Source organism: Anabrus simplex, chromosome 6 (genome assembly GCF_040414725.1).
Source record: "Anabrus simplex isolate iqAnaSimp1 chromosome 6, ASM4041472v1, whole genome shotgun sequence".
NCBI lineage: Eukaryota > Metazoa > Arthropoda > Insecta > Orthoptera > Tettigoniidae > Anabrus > Anabrus simplex.
In genome coordinates, this window is record NC_090270.1 from 41077260 (window position 1) to 41098013 (window position 20754).

The 20754-nt window shown below is 38.8% G+C and overlaps 1 protein-coding gene across 1 annotated transcript in view; it reads left to right on the top strand.

Annotated features, from left to right (window-relative positions):
* The window catches only part of LOC136876077 (condensin-2 complex subunit G2), a 379809-nt gene that overhangs the window by 236817 nt on the left and 122238 nt on the right, over window positions 1-20754 (top strand). Inside the window, exon 14 of the mRNA XM_067149716.2 lies at window positions 9721-9908. Coding sequence (XP_067005817.2) covers window positions 9721-9908 — 188 coding nt within the window. The remainder of the gene's footprint in view (window positions 1-9720; window positions 9909-20754) is intronic.

The window sequence follows — 20754 nt, forward strand, 5'->3', positions numbered from 1 at the left end:
GAAACTAGGCACGGAATATCATTTAACAAGACCAAGATCCTAGCAGCTATCCCTTGGAATCTGGAAAGGAAAATCCGCGAGGCTATCGAAATCAAGAAACATCCAAACAACATAAATTTAGAAGAAGGATACAAAATCAGTAATTCTTGGATGCCTATCATTCATAGTTTACAACATACAGACCACAACATAAACACACGGGCCGCAACCCCATTACATAACAGCGCGAGCAAGTCCCCACTACCTGGCTGTGACATACACTTTCCAGAAGCCTCGCGAGACAGCCAGGGCTTACGTCAGCCAGAAAGGCTAGGATATAAAAGGCCAAGATCAAGGCCACTCTAGTAGTGTAATTTCTGCGTGGGAGACTGATTACCTCGGATCGAGTAGGGGTATTTCAGTCGCCTTGACAAAGAATACTGCAATGTATTCGAAACGTCGGCAAACTGTACGTGATATGCGTACAAGTACAACACGGTTCAACTCGGAAATTAAATTAAATACTTCTTCACACCGTGGAAGCTTCACTTCTAAGATTTAAAGTTAGATATTTGGAACATGTGAATGCTGAAAAACATAGAAGATTCTCAGCTATGGGATCACACATGATTGCCACAGGTCATAAATTTACCAACATAGAACAAGACCTGACCATCATAAAGAAATTAAAGAAGGGGAGCTTAATGAACACATATGAAGATCTATACATTCATCTAGACCAACTTATAAGGAAAAATGATAACGTTAATGAGGCTGTAGAATATAAGAGTCCTTTATATTATCAAATTCTAGTATATTTGAAAATGCTTGAGAAAGATCACGAAAAAAGAATTGGAATTTCTCCACCTACAGATAGCCCTACAACTTATTCCTCCTCAGTTGAAGCTATAGGTGGCAGCAAGGAGGTTCTTGACACACCTATATCCCCTGCTCCTTCACCTCCTCAGGTGCAAGAGCAAGGAAGAACGCATCATCAATATTACACCAGACACAAGACTGTGAAAGAATGACAGGAGTTACTGTTATAAAGGAAAACAGGCTTAATAAGAATTGACAACTAAGAATTAGTTATATTTTCGTCTGCATTAATAATAAGAACCACATTGTGATGTCTGGTTTTCTTCATTTCGACAATTACCTATAAACTGTATAATTTATAATTTATAATTTGACCTTTTTTTCATGAATTATTAAGAAAAGAATATTCATTTAGGACATACTCTCTATGGAATATTGTACAAGTGTTTCCTTGACAACTGCTTTCAATTGTAGTAATAATTTATATATTTTCTCTTGAGTTTTTGTTTGTTTTAAAGTTGTCAATCTTATGTTAATTTTAAGGACACTTCCTCTTAAGCATTACTTTGTCAATTTTATATATTTTTCATCTAAACAGTGTTATGTGGCTGAAGATGTTGATAAAATACGAAACATGTACCGCTTTTAACCATTAAATTGCCTTAAGCAATCATTGTATCGACTAGGTGGAAAATAATAAATACTTAATTGTGAATCTATTGAAGTGCGATACGGACCTTGAAACTGATTTTATATCATTCGAAGGCAATGTCGGAATCGATTAGTAATACCCTTTGACTGCTCTTCCGCGAGGAAAATAAAAGAGGAGAACATGTTCTCATAATAAATGAGTAAATAACGTGTCCGATAGCCGTTGTTAATTCGTTAAAGATAACCGCTGAATAAACGATCGCTTAATTTTAATGCTAAATACCGCAATTAAGTAAGAATGAGATAGGCCTACACCTCAAGATATGGCAGAGTGCGCCATTGATTACGAGATTCGTTTATATTTTCTTGCGTCCATTAAATTACGGAAAGGCTATTATCATGTAAATTTATAGCGAGAAGGTTATCATTTCCCTACTCCTGCTTGAAGTATGGTTTCATCATACATATAGTACAGATAAGTTAGGATATGTGACGCTATTTGAGTAACAAAACTGAAACGTTTGCCACAAAATGCGATCGATCATCTTCGGTACAGTATAGTTCCATGTCAATTTTTAGCAAGGAGGTTATCCTTTCTCTACATGCGTTTCAAATAGGTTTCCATGATACATATACGGTTAGGTTAGGTGATGCCGTTTGAAATAGAAAACTGAAATGTTTGCCACAGAAGCCTGTGGAGTGAAACCGTATTTCTTCGAATCCAAGACGACGTTTTTCTCTCAGAATCTCGTGTGAAAAATCAAGGGTCGTTTTGCATTTGCGGCCTGATAGTATGGACACCACTGGCAACTACCGCAGTACCACGCTGGGTCTTTTCACCCCCCGCGCGGGCACAGAACTCGTTGACGTAGGCTTACGTCGCTATCCACGGCGACCGGTCGTACAGTGCGTACGTGTAACATGACTGGATCTCGGAAAATAGCGAAGAGAGAATGACATTCTATTATCCTCTACAAAAACGTTTCTCATATCTTCAGAATGGCATCGAAACATGCGGCAAGCCTTCGAATTCTTACGCTTAGTAAAATTAAGTTTTATAGACAGCAGGAATATTTTCGTGATTGTCGTATTATAAAGATACGTGGAACAGGTATTGCCGAAAAATTTTCAACGGGTTCTCGTCGATGTTATGATGCCAATTTTAAGTTAACGACTATTAACCCATTGAGCCCTGCATATTTGTTGGACTGAAACTGCATTGGCGCTGGGATTATTTGGGAGGAAATATATTGTCGATTCATGTCGTGAGAAATTTCTTACTTACAAGACCATTAAAGATTTAAATATACATGAAAACAAAAGGCGTTCATACCACAAACTGCGGAACAAGGAATACAGTAAAACATTTTATTTTATTAGCATCACGGGTCCGTACTCAGTCTGCCTGCTGAGCTGTAACACGGCCTTCTTTTTGCATTTCCTCTTCGATTTCCACACCTATTTTTTCTTCAAGAGCATTGCTAACACTAATACTAATATTACTACTGATTTCACTGAAAAAATTACATTCCTAATCATCATTACTTCCTAAAAGGGGTTATATATCGGTAAATATAAGTTCTATACTGGCAGCCATCTTGTTTACAAGCGAATCTCAAAGTCGAGAGATAGCCCACTTCAAACTAATATTACCAAGCACACTATCGATATATATTAGCAAAGAGCATATAACATTGCAAAGAAAGAATCGCTACACAAATCACAAATGCAACCCACTCTGCCATCTCTTGAGGAAAAGTTGAATTACGTAGTAAAATGAGACAACGGAACAGTTCCGTGATCCGGCATTTGGTCCACCGAGACGAAGCACGGAACGGTTCCGTGGCTCGGGCCCAATGAGTTAAACACTCGGAAATGTATAATTATTGTACAGCCGCAAGAAAATATGGCATAGGCCTAACTAAAGCCCATATTTGGCATTACCGTGAAGACAAAGATAGCTTGAAAATGTGTACTGCACAGAAATGCATTCAGTGGCCCGCAAAAAGGACGCTTTAAAGAAGTTGAAGATGAAATTGTGAGGTATGTGCACAATAATGCATGGGCGGAATTGCCATATCGTGGCGTAATAAAGTCGTTCGTTGACTTTCAAAGTCCGCGATTAAGACCTATACACGCTAGCCGCTGAAGTTGGCTGAATCTGGCAAGCAAGACGTGTGTGTAGCGGTAGCCAGTTATATCTGATGCTGAGTGAAAGTAACAGTTTTATAGTAAGGAAGAATATTTTCCTGGTGGATTGTCGTATTGTAGAGACGCGTGGAATGTGTATTGCCAGCAAATTTTCAACGAGTTCCCTTCAATATTATGCCAATTTTAAGTTAATGGTTATTAAACCCAGTGAAATAAAGCATAATTGTAAAGCCGCAAAAAATACGGCATCACTAAAGCCAATGTATGGCTTCTATAGTCTAAAAATCCGTACTGTATAAGAAAAGACATTCATATGATTTTACAAAGCACTTTTTAAGCCTGATTAAGTGTTTTTGAAGGAAAAAGTGGGAGTCATCTTGGATTCGGAGAAATACGGTAATATTTATTTTTCGGAATGAAATTGAACACACACTTTCACGTAGTATCGGATTTCGAAAAACAACAAACAGGTAAGCCGCAGTGAGGATATTATCCACGAAAAATCAAATTTTGAACAAACTGATTGCCATTTCATGCTGAATTTAATGTGTATGGAGGTTTTCCCGACTTTTACAGAAATCGTATATAACGACAATCCGATATAACGAGTAAATTTTTTGCCATTGTGAATTCTCGCTATAACAGACTTCTACTGTAGCTCAAAATTGGGATATACTGGCGGGGTTGAGTTGTAGAGAGAGAATATAAGGTCTACTGTGGACTTTCCTAATCTGAAGCCAGACTGTTCTTCTCTTAGCTTTTCTTCCACCTTATTTCTGATTCTATTCTCCAACTCGGTATTTCCAAAATATCAATGATACAGTTCACGACAGCAAATTCTGAAGTTGTTTGAAGTGTAATATTCATAGCCACACTTTGGGTTAAAGTGTTTGTTATTTATGTATTTCCAGTTTCCTCATTTCCCATAGTGCATTTTCCGGAACTGTTCCTTCACCCGTGCTCAATGCGCAGCATGTGGCTATTTATATCTTCTTCTTCTTATGACGCCGTCTCCCTCCGAAGGTTGGCGGTCCAATTGATTATGATTACACGCAAAACATATATTTCTTTAGCAGTAATTATGTTTTTTTTTTTTTTTTTTTTTTTTCATAACTTTGGCACTTAGCCGAGTTTGGGTTTCCACTCTTCAATTTGATCATGCTGTAGAAATGACATTTACTCCAATGCTAATTTGTTCATGTTAGAAGCGCTTTTTATTGCAGTACTAGTTTTGCATTGTCTCATATTTAGTGTGCTGCCAGCTATAATGTTTATGCTTAAAATGTTAGTGCTTTTTTTTTTTTTTTTTTTTTTTTGCCATGTATTTTAGCACCTAAAACTTGCATAATAAGGCATTTAATATATTTCATCATTATTACAGTTCAACTCTATTGTTATGGAATAATTTTTACTCATTTCATTGAAATTTAGAGTATGTTGAATTCTAAGCCCGAAGACTGGTTTGATCCTTAGCAGCTCCACCGTCAGCTGTTAGAAATGGCTTAGGCTAGCTTAAAAGGCATACTAGGAAAATGAGGAATGCAGTAGTTTCCCGTTGCTGTCCTCGTCTAGCAAGAATTTGCTATTACACATCAGTCTGCCCAGTCCACTTCTTTATTTGTCATGTCAAAAATATGGGCTACACATAAAAGACAAATACCATAAAGACTTATTTACATATTAACAACAACAAAAAGAAAGGTGGGTTAAGGTGGGAGATCTGGACAGTGCAGGTGACTGACTCCAAATCTAGTACAGTGCTTGGAGAAGACGTTAGTGTGTTATTATGTTTAACAAAAATGCTCACAATGTGCAAAATACAAACCTACATTACAATGCCTGACAAACAAAGTTAAGTACTCAGAAGGAGTGGTTGAAAGTGAATGAAAATACATATGCTCAAAGACCAGGTTCCTTTATTGAACTGATTACAATATAGGATAAAAGATACAAGCCATTGTCAGGTACAGGTGGAATGTTGGCGCCAGGTCAATAGGCTGTCTCCCCCCTCCCGGCCGCAATGTATGCCCTTACATGGTTTGGAATGGTGTCAAACAGCCTTTAGATCTTCTCCTGAGGCAAATTTGTCCACAGTTGTTGCACCTGACCCTCCAGATCCCACAGGTTGGTACTGGGACGGAGTCCCCTTCCAATGTCATCCCATACATGTTCAATGATGGAGAGGTCCGTGGATCTTGCTGGCCACGGGAGGACCTCAACATGCTCCAGGCAGTCCATAGATACACGTGCTGTGTGTGTGGACCTGCATTATCTTTTTGGAACACTGTCCCAGTGTGCTGTGCCATAAGGGGTAAGACGTGTGGATGCAGAATGTCTGTGACGATCGCTGTGCCTTCAAAAATTTGTGAAAGCACTATTACAGGTGACCTGAACGCATATCCTATGGCTACCCGCGCACGATGGTCATCGCAAGTTATGAAAAAGCGGGACTCATCACCAAACACGCTGTCCATGCCTCCTGGGCAAGGCACCACTCCAAACACAGGCATTGGTGTTCTGGTGTCAATAGCAACCGACACATGGGGTGGTAGGACTCCATTCTGGCAGATACAAGTCATTGAGGCACTGTGGGGGAACTCACACAGGATGTTGTAGAGTCCCAGTACATGTTCGCGGATAGCGGGTGCCGAAGTTAAGGGATCCCGTAATGCTTGGCGCACCGTACGACTGTCCTCCATTAGGGTGGTGTTTCTTGGTCGACCTGAACCTGCACGACATGATTGGGTGCCCTCATGAACCCCTTGAATCCAACATCGGGCCACTGTGACATCTGAATGGCCCACATGCCTGGCAATTGCACGATACTACCAACAAGCCTCATGCAGTCCCACAATGCGGCCTCTGTCAAATGCTGTCACTTGGTGGATAGGCTGTCTAACGCGTCTGCGAGGCATCGCGGGTGCTTCTTACTATACGTAGTCCTCTCTGCACATCCTGCTTAACTGTTTGACTCACAGCAGTTGACTGGTAACAACTTAACAATAATAGAACGGCGCCATCACCAATGCACCCTGGTGGGCATTCTACACATTACAGATCCTTGCAAATCTAATAATTTACTCACACATCAATGGTATGCATAATACTGAAATGGGATAATATTGGACCACTACTTCTGGGTGCTTGACTGTTTTTGTCAGGCAGTGTACATTAGTCTAGTCCTAGTTTTGTTATTGAAATTTGTCTTTTACTGCAGATATTTGTGTGATATCTTTCACAGTTCATTGCACAATTTACACACACAATTTTAATTCCGGTGATGAAATCTCTTATTTTGGCAGAACTTGTGATGAAAACCATGTGTTGCATATCAAGTATTACGTCTTGAAGCTCGTAATTTGCTTGTTTCCAATCATCCATCATTATGGCGTCTGTTGAATAAAAGTCGCTCCAGATATACCAGCATTTTTCTATGAGAATTTGGAATGTGTTCTTGTAGGTTTTAGAGTTTGACAGGTGTATCTGTATTCTGATGCCTTTTGTGAGGGAAGTTTCTTTTAGTAAGACATAGATCAGTCTTCATAGAGTTGTCTTTCCAGTAGCCAGGATTCATTTCATATAACGAGCTTTAACTTTCTGTAGTGGTATCAAGTCGTCAATTTTAAGTTTATCCCAGATTATATGGATCCCATAAGTTGCTATTGCCGCAGTAGCTGTTTTAAATTGTATCATTGCTGTTTTTGTAGAAAGTTTTTGTGGTTGCTGAATGTTGTAAACTGCTTTTATTGCTGTTGTTGCTCTTTCTTTGATATGATTCTTGAAAGATGCCAACGTTGCTTGAACTTTACAAAGGAAAAATTAAGTGTATCCTCCTAATTCAATACACCATATAATTCCATCATTAGATGGAGTAATCAAATTTGATTAGGAGGATACACTTAATTTTTCCTTTGTATATTGAAAACCATCAATATTGAATGATTATAATATCTTGTAATGTTGTTTGAAGAGTAACTCCGAGATACTTGAAGTTTGCTACTACTTTTGGAGGTTTATTTTGAAGGGTCAGTGTATCTTTTGGAGAGAGTTTACCTCCTCTTCTGAAAGTCATTTGTTTATTTTTGTCGTGATTTATTTGTAAGTCATTTTTTAGGGCCCACGAAGTGAGACTGTTTAGTTGGTGTGTTGACTCCTTGATAAGAGGCTTGCCTTCAGAGGTGTTCCATTCCTAATCTAACAAGAATGACAAACATAACAGAAGAACAGTCTTAGATAAGCCCTAGTTATCGACCAGAAATTAGCGACTTTCAGAGAGTGTAGTGTTGCATTCATAAGATCTTCCATGGTGCATGTTGACCACAGACTGCATTGAAGAAGAAGAGGTGGTGTTCATGGTGAACCGCATTCACATAACATTGAATCTACTTGAAAACCCCACTTCAGCAAGTAAGATTTGCATCTTGTTACACCTGATCGCTGTATGTCGAACGCTTTCCACATCAGTCATCCTTCTGTATGACCAGGAGGAAGTTCCTTGCGTGATGTCATCCAGATTCCCGCACCATTTACAAAGTTGGGCTTGGTGTGCTGTCCGTCCAAGAGCCTCTAGTGTTCTGAGGAAACTTTTTCTATAAGATAAGCATGGGCATCTGGGCACATTGGCCATACAGAGGGTGAGCTTCATATGTGATGGCTTTTCTTTTCACTCCTTGCCTCTATCTTTCAATGGATGTTAGGAGGTGCAGTTCCAGCAAAGCAATGCAAGTAACATTATTAAGATAATGGCCAAGGTTGGCTCTGAAAGGTGTTGTTTGTTTCATCACATTTTTATAAGAACAGGTGCCTCTGGTATGAGAGAATCAGCTGTCTAGGAAATTAGTCCATTGTCCAGGGAACGCCCAGATGAATTTTATTAATAACCCATCCTACTGGGAGGGAGGCTGCTCTAGTGTTCCCTACAAAGCCCACTGATAGCTCACACCAACTGACCCTATGCACAACATTTTCACACCATTCATAACAGATTATTGGCTCCGGAAAGAATAGTATTACTAACATCGCTCATACTTTTTTTGCTAGTTGCTTTACGTAGCACCGACACAGATAGGTCTTATGGCGATGATCGCTCATACTTAAGTCAGTGAGGTGGAACCCAGCTAAGTGCCATTATTTTGGATTTTTGGTTATTGACTCAGAACTGCTACGTTACCATGCAAATTTACAGTGTTTAAAACCTAAAATAGCAGTTAGTCTGAGACTGAGGCAGGTCAGTGAAAGCGCACACCAGAAGACATTTTAAAAAAAACCATGGCGCAACAGCCTCGAAGGGCCATGGCCTACCAAGCGACCTCTGCCCAGCCCAAAGGCCTGCAGATTACCAGGTGTCATGTGGTCAGCACAATGGATACCAGAAGACATAGAGCACTGTAAACACTAGGTCTCACCAGCAAAGGCAAGCAAATAACAGACTCAATAATATTGAAGAAAATTCCTACTGTCATTTGGTAGGCCATGGCCCTTCGAGGCTGTTGCGCCATGGTTTTTTTTTTTTTTTTTTTTTTTTTTTTTTAATGTCTTCTGGTACGTGCTTTCATTGACCTTCCTCAGTCTCAGACTAACTGCTATTTTAGGTTTTAAACACTGTAAATTTGCATGGTAACGTAGCAGTTCTGTGTCAATAACCAAAAATCCAAATAGGATAGACAAGGACAAATGCAAATACAAAGTACGCAAATGGACTAGGCCAAAACTCCGTATTTTCATACACAGCTCTTGTCATATAGAGTGGGGGTTGGTGATAGCTGAGTGACGTAGTCTCTGGTTTCTCAACAAGATGGTTTGAATCTTGGCCAGTGGATGTGGGATTTGTAAAATAAAAAGTCACGTCCCTATAATTCAGATACCACATTGAATTGGAGGTCTTCTGATTATAATCATGTGTGTCCAAGAATCTGGCCATTAGAACTCACACACATATCTTGTAAGTCAAGGAAGCATTAAAATAAATATTTTGTGTGATTTTCCTTTTATCCAGTAATAAGCTATTTCTTTCAGAAGGAATGTGAGAAGTATACTAATTTGTCTGGGAAACGTAAATGAGTGGATTTCATGGATAATATCATTCACTGTTTTATATTTTCCTACTTGTTGTACTTGCAGGCACTGGTGGACTCACGGATGATGTCGGGTGAGCCTTTTGATCATCCCCTCTTGTCCGATGAATTCCTACAAGAATGCTTCAAGCAGTATATATTGCTTATACCAACCTTAGATGTTAAAGATTGTACTAGCGAGAACAAAATAAATTCTCGGGAAGAGTTCAAATTCATATTTCGATGGTCCACTGAGTAAGTTATATTTGCTTTTATTTTAATCTGTTTAATGATAATATTTATGCTTATTAAATGAATAAGGCTCATGGCAGTTAGTTTTTTATAATTGTGAGAAATCATAAGATTTTGAAAAGTCAAGAATCTGGTAGAATTAGCCCAAGAAACATGTACAGACCTTCAGCAACGCCTAGGTGGGTTTGATTGGCACGCTGCCAGCAATTCTTACTGAACCGTCCAGCAGGCTAGTCTGTGACTACAGTTCAAATGAGATGTATCACAGCAGATGTATTGCTTTGTGACTCAGACCCTACTGTAGAGTTACAAGTAGCATAACAGTAACATTGTTAGAGATGAAGCAACACAAACGCTGAATGAGATAACAAAAGGATGAAGTATTATGTAATCTTAAAATAGCAGTAAACTTATCTGATGGCCTGTTCGTAGCTCATATTTATGAAAAGAGGCTGAAAGCCACTAATTTCGTCTTCACTGTCGCCCGTGCTATTTGTGTTGACATCACTAACACTCTCTATGTCTGTATCATCCCCCAGATTAATGATTATGCAATCTGATACTTCATCCATTATGTGATTGCCCTCAGTGTACTTCTTAATCCATTAATGCCAGTGGTCTATTTATAGACCGCCTCAGATATTACTTTTTACTCAGTCATATGAATTCTCGAAAGGATATTTTAATCTATAGTTAAGTCATTAATATTGTTATCTAATTGTATAAACATTCAAGAAGTAGAATAATGTGTATCTTACTAATTCACAACTTTAAGGTGTAAGTACCTAAAAGTGAAGAGCATTATTCACTTTAACTACACTGCTCTTGCTAATAAACGTAAGCAAGGTAATGGATTCAACGTGAGGCCACATTTATAGACTGCTGGGTGCTTGTGTTATCTTGACGTCAGCACCTGGAAATCTTCACATGGTGGGACAGCTAATGACACTTGCCTATAAGGAAGCATCTGCTACATGTACAAATTATTTGCTTTCTGTGGGATTTCTTGTTTGAAATAAATGTTAACTCTGGCTCAACTATATTATGTGTTCTTTGAAGAGAGGATAACGTGTAAGTAACTTGTAAAATATGTCGTATATTTACTGAACTTTGTAATGTTTTACGGAGATAGTTTTTCGGTCTAAACAAACTCAAAATTAGAACAATAATAAATTAAGTCCATTAGTTAGTTATTTCTTTACCTTATTTTCAGATTACATTCAGAGATGTGGCATGTAGTAATTATAATGTAGTACTCAAAGGAATTACACTTGAAGAAGCACTGGATATTGTAACTGATGATAACTTTACCAATGAGATTGATAATCATTGTGATACTACCTTCTGATCCAGATAGTCTTGTTTGATGAAGATGAAGCACCTAGTGATGCAACAGGCGTAGTAAATGTGACCAGTGTTCCCGGACCAGTTGAAGCACTTTTGAAAAGACTGACTTACCAGAAACGACTTGTTCTAGTGCTGAAAATCATCTGAAAAACGAAAACTCGGCAAACAAACTGCAAATTTCGAAAAATGTGCACCCAAGTACATAAAAATTCCAGAAATTGCCCATGCTTCAAATGGAAAGTGAGAAGAAATGAAAGAAAGTTTGAAGAATTGCACACCATTTGAGATCAGAGAGAAAATTCTAAATTATAATGATATGTTGAAATGAAATGGCGTATGGCTTTTCGTGCCGGAAGTGTCCCAAGACGTGTTCGACTCGCCAGGTGCAGGTCTTTTCATTTGACTCCCGTAGGCGACCTGCACATTGTATGATATGTTTGAATTTATTGTTAAAGAACCTGTATCATATGCATCCTCTTATAAGAACACTTTCGACTTATCGTTTGATCCAATGATTTAAGGCATATTACTATTTTTAGGGTACCACAAACTTCCTTCTGAGAGGCAATACTGGTCAGGGGAATCAGATTTGGGAATAGACTTTGTGAGAAATGCCGTCTTGCTATTAGTACCGAAAAGTAAAGAGCGTTATTCACTTTAGCAACAATGCTCTTGCTAATAAACAGAAGCAAGATTATGGATTCAACGTGAGGCCACTTATAAATGCTTCCTTCCAGCAATTTGGTATATTTTTCTTATTTGAAGAAAACCTATCTGATTTGGTTACAAACTGTGGGCTCTATGCCGTTCTAACGGGTACTGCTACAAATTTGACTTCTACTGTGGAAAAGATGCAGACGGAAGTGAAACCAATGACAGGAATGACTTAGAGTGGTGCTGAACATGGTGGATTGCATTGATAACTCTCATTCTCATGACAGGAATGGCTTAGCTTTTAGCAGCAGAGTGACATTGAACATATTGGATTGCATTGATAACTCTCATTCTAATGACAGGAATGGCTTAGCGTTAGGCAGCAGAGTGACAGTGAACATTTTGGACTGCATTGATGACTCTTATTTTCATGACAGGAATGACTTAACTTTAGGCAGCAGAGTGACACTGAACATGTTTGTTTGCATTGATAACTCTCATCCTCATGACAGGAATGACTTATTTTTAGGCAGCAGAGTGACACAGGTTTCAGCAAGGCAATCACTCGGCTCTTCCGCCATATCTTTGGAATTTGGTTTCTGCTCATACAGTTATTGAAGAGTTGGAGAATCCATTTCTTTGTCATTAATTTGCTCAGTTCGTATATCATCCAAACCAGCTGATTTTCCATTTTTACTCTGTTTGATAGCCTTCTCTAATTCTTCCATGCTGAATGATGATGTGAGGTCATCGCTCTCCTCATACTCTTCTCTTTGCAATTTTGGTTTTTTGTGATCTGTCGGTTGCCTTCCCGTTCAGCAGTAACTGATGTGCTATTTGGTTAGCATTGATATTATGATGTGCGGTGGTCTTGGTCAGATCATTGCTTAGAGGTCTCAGAAGTCTCTTTTCAGATCCAAATTTTCAATAGTTTGTATCCACTGCTCTCTTTTTGTCTCTCTAATAGAGGAAATAAGCTTGTCCCTGCTTCCACGGTTGCTTCACTGAAAGGGTTTTCTTCAAATAAGTTGCTGTATTCTGCTAGTAGAGTGGCTTGATCTGAAGTAAGCCTAGGGATATAAGATGTTCAACAGCCACAGGGGATAGACATCCTTGAGCATCTCTTTACAGCTGTGGTGAAGGTGTCATAACAACTGGGTACTGGTTCTACATAGCAGATACTTCGGTGTCCAGCAATTCCGCAAATCTTGACCAGTCTGCCTTCTTAAAATTAAACCTCCTCCGACAGGATACCTTCTGGGGTGTTATAGCAGCAAATACTTGGCACATTATTGGTCTGTGCTGTGAATTGGGTATTGGGGAACAGACAGATATTACACATTGTTGGCTGATATTGCTGCTGCCAAATATGAGGTCAGGATTGTGAGCTCTCCTCCACCTGCCGCTGTTAAAGGATCCAGGTAGTTCAGCATCATAGATTAAAGTCAGCTGGCTTATATCTGCTCATTCTTGTACTGCTGTCCCATTCTCATCTTCATGGTCATAGCCCCAAACAGTACTGTGGCTGTTGAAATCACCAATCACAATCTGCACATGTTTGTTTCCAAAATTGGATGGTTGGTTTACAGTGAATTCAGCACCAGGTGGTTTATAAAGGGATGAAATGGTGCAATTAGCTGTTTCTACAGTAAGGCTTTCAATGTTGTTTTCTTCCGTGAATGCTGTGGATGAAATCTGGATATCTGGGTGAACAAAAATAGCACTTCCTTATTTATCATGTGGTCTTTCAATGGCGAGATGCATTCCATCTATTTTTGGCCTGCTCATATCACAACTTCTATGTGTCTCCTGAATGCACAGTATATGGCATTGGTGCTTACTGCATAGTTCTTGTAGCTGTTCTTCTTTGGCTGGTGTGTTATGATATCTATGTTAACAGAGATAATCGTTAACTGTGACCCTGAAAAGGGCTCAGGTTTGGATGTTTCTGTTGTGAAAGGATCAGCCGTCAGGTTATTCATTCTCTGACGTAGCCCAGGGTACGCCCAATTGCTTTTATTATCTTGATCACAAATCATCGCAATCTTCGGGGAGGGTCCTTTCATGTACCCCAGAGTGACATGAACATGTTTGATTGCATTGATAACTCTCATTCTCATGATGTCTATTTTGGTTTTACTAGCAGAGATCTTTTGCTCCACCTTCAAAATCTTGCTTTCCAAGCTACTGGTACTGTTAGAGAAAACAAACTTGGGAACTGTCCTCTCCAGGATACAAAATCACTGCAAAAATCAGCATGGGGATCCTATGATTATACGTTTGACATTCAGGGTGAAATCCTTTTTTTGAACTGGAATGATAATAAATGTGTAACTGCTGCATCAAATTTTGATGTAATAGAGCCAGTGGCACGTGGAACAGAAATGCAAGACAGAAGATCAGTGTTCAACAATCGCTAGTTGTAAAGCACTACAGTAAGTACATGGGTGGAGTGGACCTTCGTGACTGGTTGGCAGGGAAATATGCTAATTCAATCTGTACAAAAAATGTGGTACTAGGCCCTCTTCATTAGAATGCTGGACATTTTGATAACATTAACGCCCAGCAGTCTATTTATAGACCGGATGACTTTGGGTTATGAGTGGGTGGAGAGGAGAACAAACAATATTGTTGACTTACTGTAGACTGAACTACAGAATGCGCCAAACAGTTGCCTGTGGAAGTTCAAGTTGCCTCGATGCCCGGTAGGTGGACTTCTGTGGACTCCATGCGAAACTGGCGCAAACACGTTCCACTGTCTCTTCCCCAGTCGAAGGATCGCCGGTCAACTTTTGCTTACAGATGCAGCCCATGTCTTTGAATTTTGCATACCACGCACGAATGGCTTTTCCAGTAGGTGGGTCTCTTCCATACCTGGTACGAAATGCTGTTGAACACTAATCACAGGCTTGTTTACATGGTAATCAAGCACACAGAAAGACTTCTGCTCTCCAGCCGCAGCCATTTTCTTTACTCACTTCCTGCACGCTCGTAACGGCTGAAAATGAAACCACGTGGGATGAAATCTAAACTCAACTAAACTTTGAGAGTTTGCCTTTCTTTGCGCATATCTCACAGTATGATATGTTCATTACATTTTATAGAATAAATTTATGAAATCAGGTTCATCATTTTGAATTACCCTGTACATTGTGACATGGCAAGGGTTGGCATTTCTGAATTATGACAAAAGAGCCATGGGGGGGAAATCGTACAATGATAGAGTTACTGTCCTGTGTTGCAATGCAAATGGAAGCGAAAGACCTCGTATGTACTTCCTCCCCTTGTCATAGGAATGTTCGATAAGCCACGATGTTTTAAGGGCATTGGGTACTTTCCATGCTAGTACAAGGCATCTAAAATGTGTACAGTACAGTAATCCAGTAAACAAAGTACCTGCACGGGGGAGCCAGCATAAACTTCTCATCTCGAATTATTTTTTTTCTTTTTTCCTTCGTTGCATGTGGTTGTGTTTGCCAGTGAGTGATCCAAGTGCATTATTTGAATACTGTAAATGCACCTTGTTGTCACATTTTGGAAATAGTTCTTTTCCATGGCATTTGAAAGGTTTTTAGCTGTGAATCAATGTTAATTGCATGCAGTAACGGTTCTTAGAATATTTTGTGACGCAGCAAGGGTTGGCACTTCTAAAGTACAAGTTGGTGGTTAATTCCAAATCATGTAATTCGAAGTCTGATTTTGCGTTCCAACGACTTTGAATTAACGAGGTTTTGCTGTATCGCAAAACTAACATCAGAGTTTGCGGGCGTGTCTGTTTCAAGTGTTGAGATTGCACGAAAACTGTTATCCACCATCGATCGTGTTATTATCTGAGTAAAAAGACACCGCATGTGAAAAGTGTTTTAGATGTGGAATGTGATGGATTTGTAATTTAAGAGAGGATTCTAGTGATGCAAGAGACAATGAATCTTCCGATCTACAGGGAATCGAGCCTTTTACAAGTTCAGATTAATGAAATACCTAGGCCTAGTTGCTCATTTTCACGGCAAATATATTTTATAGCAGTAGTAATGTATTTTTACCATCTCAAATACTGTATGTTCAAGCCAAGCAGCTTTATCCGTAAATGTACATGTCTATACTTGCGTAAAGACCATGTGGACATGATATGTGATATGAAATGTTTGTTTATGCCTACATTACTCTTTTGACAGAAGGAATTTTAGAATGAGCCTTCCTAAAATTAGGGTGCAGAGATTATTCGACGGCGGGCATTATTCACGTACATATGGTATTATGTTCCAATTGGCCTAACAGTATGAGTCACTCATGCTACTGCTTTATTTTGAACAAAGATTAGCATGCAGATAAACAACTGCTGCCGTCAGGCAGACTTTCCACGACTCGCTCAAGCGTCTAGAACTGTTCAGGGTTATCCAACTGTTGCTAACTCCCTGCTTTCATACATCATATTCAAGATTTCAGAACCTTCCAGTTAGAACTCACTGCTATACTCTGCATGGCTTTACTTCTAAACTGACATTTCGTAAAACAAATGACCATTGCCTTACCTCTGTTGCCAGCACGTTACTGCCACAAGAGCAGCTGATGCCATACGATCGGGGTAAACAACCCTTGTAAAATGTAATACCGTATTCAGAAAATGTAATGAATTAGGATTGAAAACAAATCCACAAAAACTACACTTGCTAACAACTTCCGATACTATGAAAGGAATTCATTATTAAGAATAAAAGAGAATGAGGAAATAACACATCACTCAGCGCTAATGGCTGCCACAACAAGGAGGTTATGGCCTACAAAGGGAACAGTCCACTGCTCTCAGAGTCACTTTCTTGCTACTTGTCTTTTCTGAACTACATTGAGACATGCTAAATAAGCATGAACTAAGTACACTACCCAATACACGTGTTACAGTATTAAAAAGCAGCTGTGTTTAATCATATTTTGAAAGATGTGGTGTATTGCTTTATTTCGAAAACCTCAGGAAAAGACATTAAAGTATGTTACGGAAGAACAAGAGTCATCGTTTTCATTTTGATTTTGTAAAATATGTTCATTTGTTTTGCCTTGAAAAATTGACTGAGGACCAAGAAGAACTTTTGGAGAATTGTTTCCAAATTTATTTGATTATTGTGTAAGTTGATCTTGATTTAGGTAATAACTTGTGTGGTAGGGTGTAGTTGCACGTGCCTGGGTTGGTAAGATGCATCTGGTGAGTTCCTGTTTCATCAGAAAGGAAGTTTCTGGAAGTTTTAAAGATCTTTTCTCATCAAAAATTTTGGAACCTTGATTGGCTAAAATAATGCGATTCCTAATGGTGTGTTAATTGGTTATCTCTTGATTGCCCTGCTCCTGGCGATGGCCAGGGCCAAGCTTGTGTCCATCATCTTTGATTTGCAACCGGCAGAAGCAGCAGTTGTCTCCTCCATCTTATGGGACCTCCGGCCCTCCAAGGTGAACACTTTTTGGTTCATGTTTTGGATTTTAACCTTTAAATGGAAATTCTTATTTTAAATATCTTTCCGCGGCGGAGTTTGCCCGGGGTATCTTCCTTTCGCCAATTTTAAGTTCAAATGAGCCCTTGCAGCTAGTCATACCTCCTTTGTTTTGGAGGCATTCCCCTTTTCTTTGATTTTATATACTGTGTAATAAATATGTAAATTATAATTTCCTCTGGGATTGTCTCCAGTAGTCCTGTTTCATCTTAACATATTCCTGTTTAAGGTGTACACCTTATTCAGAAGTGTTTTTTGTAAAGGCAGCTGCTTGATCAGGCTCTGAGTTAGGATTATTAATAATTAACACGCTTTCTTTTCCTTGCTAATGGCTTAACCTACATGTGGCGTTATGTTAACGTGTATTTTTCCCTTTAACTTCTTTGGTTGAAAAGGGATAGCCCTTGCTGAATTGTGAGCTGATTTTCTTATTATTATTATTCTTCTTCTTTTCTAGCCTATTTCAATCCACTGCTGGATATAGGCCTCTTCCATGTGCTTCCATCGTCTTCGGTCTTGAGCCACTTGGAACCAGCGTGTTCCAGCCAACAGCTTTATGTCGTTGAGCCATCTCTTCAGGGGTCTTCCAATGCCTCTCTTGTGTCCCCATGGTCTCCAGTGAACAATCCTAGAGGTCCACCTGTTGTAGTCTTGTCGAGCTACGTGTCCTACCCATTGCCATTTTAGTTTTGCTACTATCTCTAGGATGTCTGTTACATTAGTTCTTCTCCTGATGTCCTCTGAACGGATCTTATCCCTAAGGCTGATCCCTAGCATCTGTCGCTCCATGGCTCGTTGTGTTCGCTGAAGCTTGCGAGCACTTTCCTTCGCCAGAGTCATCGTTTCCAGACCGTAAGTTGTAACTGGCAGCACGCACGTATTATAAACCTTGGTCTTCAGGTTAATTGGAACATCCTTGTTAGTGAGGATGAATCTTAGTTTTCGGAATGCAGTCCAACTCATACCTATTCTGCGAGGAATTTCTGCACGTTGGTTGTCTTTTCCAAGTTTTATCTTGTGTCCAAGATAGATGTACTCATCGACAGCTTCTATATATTGGTTTCCCGTTTTAAGTGGTCGACTCTCTGGGCTTAGTATTTTCGTTTTATTAATGTTCATTTCCAAACCAATCTTAGCAGAAGCAGTTTTTAATTCTTGGATCATGCTTTCTAGCTCATCTAGATTTTCACTTATGAGCACAATGTCATCGGCAAAACGCAGGTGGTTCAAATATACCCCGTTGATTTTTATTCCTTTATTATCCCAATGAAGGGTTTTGAATACATCTTCCAAGGCAAGGGTAAACAGCTTTGGAGAGATTGTGTCACCTTGTCGAACTCCTTTGCCAACTGGGATTTTATTGGTGATGAGGTCTTCGTCCACTCTGACTACCATTGTTGCTTGATCATAAATGTTTTCCAGAAGCTTTATATACCTTGAGTTTATCATGGCATTTTGAAGTGCCTTCATGATTGCCCAGATCTCCACTGAGTCAAAAGCTTTTTTATAATCAATGAAGGCCAGATGAATCTTGATGTTGTACTCAGTGGTTTTCTCCAGAAGAAGACGAATAGTCTGGATGTGTTCAACAGTTGAGAAGCCTTTACGAAATCCCGCTTGCTCGGCAGGTTGATAAAAATCCAGTTCTCTTGTGAGGCGGTTGGTTACAATTTTAGTCAGGAGCTTATAAAGGTGTGATAACAAACTCACAGGATGATAGTTCTCTAAATTTTCCTTATCACCTTTCTTGAAGAGAAGTATCACTTCAGCATTTTTCCAATTTTCTGGTATTCTTCCAGAGTTAATACACTTGTTCATGAGTATTCTCACGGCTTCTAGCAGATCTCTTCCACCTAATTTCAGCATTTCATTCGTTATTTTATCCTCCCAGGGGATTTTTTATTCCTTAGTTGCTTAAGAGCACTTTCAATCTCAGCAGTGGTTACTTCCGGTGTTACTTCATGTGTATAATTCTGGGCTAGTTGTTCATCACTGGATGGTTTATTAATGGTTGATGTATACAGCTTGTAGTAGAAATCTCTAATAACTTCAGTAATCTTTTGCCTATCTGTGACTATTTCTCCATTTTGGTTCTTAAGTTTTGTAATTTTTGGTCTTCCTGTAGACATGCTGTTCTTTAAAATCTTCATGTTTTTATTTTCTTCAATTGTCTGTATGATCATGTTATTATTAAATTTCCTTAGATCTTTTTTTATTTCCTTGTGAATGGTCTTGTTAAGATTTTTGTATTCTGCTGTATCCCTGTCCATTGTCTTCCTGTCCTTAATGAGCTGCATGGTATTGAGTGAAAGTCGGCTCTTCTTATTAGTTTTCTTCAATGGGATCTCCTTTGCTGCATTTTGAATACTGACTGTAATTTTCTCATTAAGTTCGTTCACGTCCAAGTATTTCAAATCTTCTGTTGGGTTAAGTTTTTTGGTAAGAGCTTGTTGAAATGATGATTGATGTGTTTCTAAGTCCGATTTTCTTATATGTAATTTTAAGTGGATATCGTCCGCAACTACCTTACGAAACTACCTTGTCATGACTCAGACTATGACTTAAAAATTCCTTTGCATCGTTTTAATGTCGTTGGCGTGAAGCTGAAGCTTGTACTATTGACACTATTGATATCTTAAAATTTGTTTATTTACTATACTATTTGTATTTTAGTATTGGCCTTGTTTTGTAACATCATTTTCCAATTTTTTTAATTCAGTAAATGTAGTGTTCAATTCAGATCACCGTTGATTTCGTTTTTCTGGCAATGCACTACCTTCTCACGGACCTGGTAGGGTTCCCAACTGCTTCCCATTTCCTTTCTTTTAGTTGTCATGTTGGTTAAACTGTTATTTATATCTCTATGTTGTTTTCAGTGTGTTAACATGGTGTGTATGTTTCATTTATTTTGTGCAGCCGAAATTTATGTTTAAATTTTTAATATCTGTCTTGTTCCTTGTTGTGTAATCCGTAGCGGTTACAACACGGACGTAAATAAAACTACAGCTATTTTTATACACTGAACTAGTAAACCTGTATTGTACTAACTTATACTATGCTAAACTGTGAACTACACTATACCATACTATACTGAATTGAATTGAATTGAATTTATTGATCATGATTTACATGCCACTGAGACTGAAAAGTCCCTTTATGCAGCGTCTTCTTATAATACAATGCAGATTTATGAAAACAGTAACTACATTTTTATAATACTACATTTTTATAATACTGGAGATATAAAGAGATAAAGAGATAGAGAGATAAAGACTAATATGAAAAACACTAATTACTGCAGAAAAATTCAAAAAAAATATTGCGAACTGTACCAAATACCATACACGCTGAGCGAGATAGGTTAACCA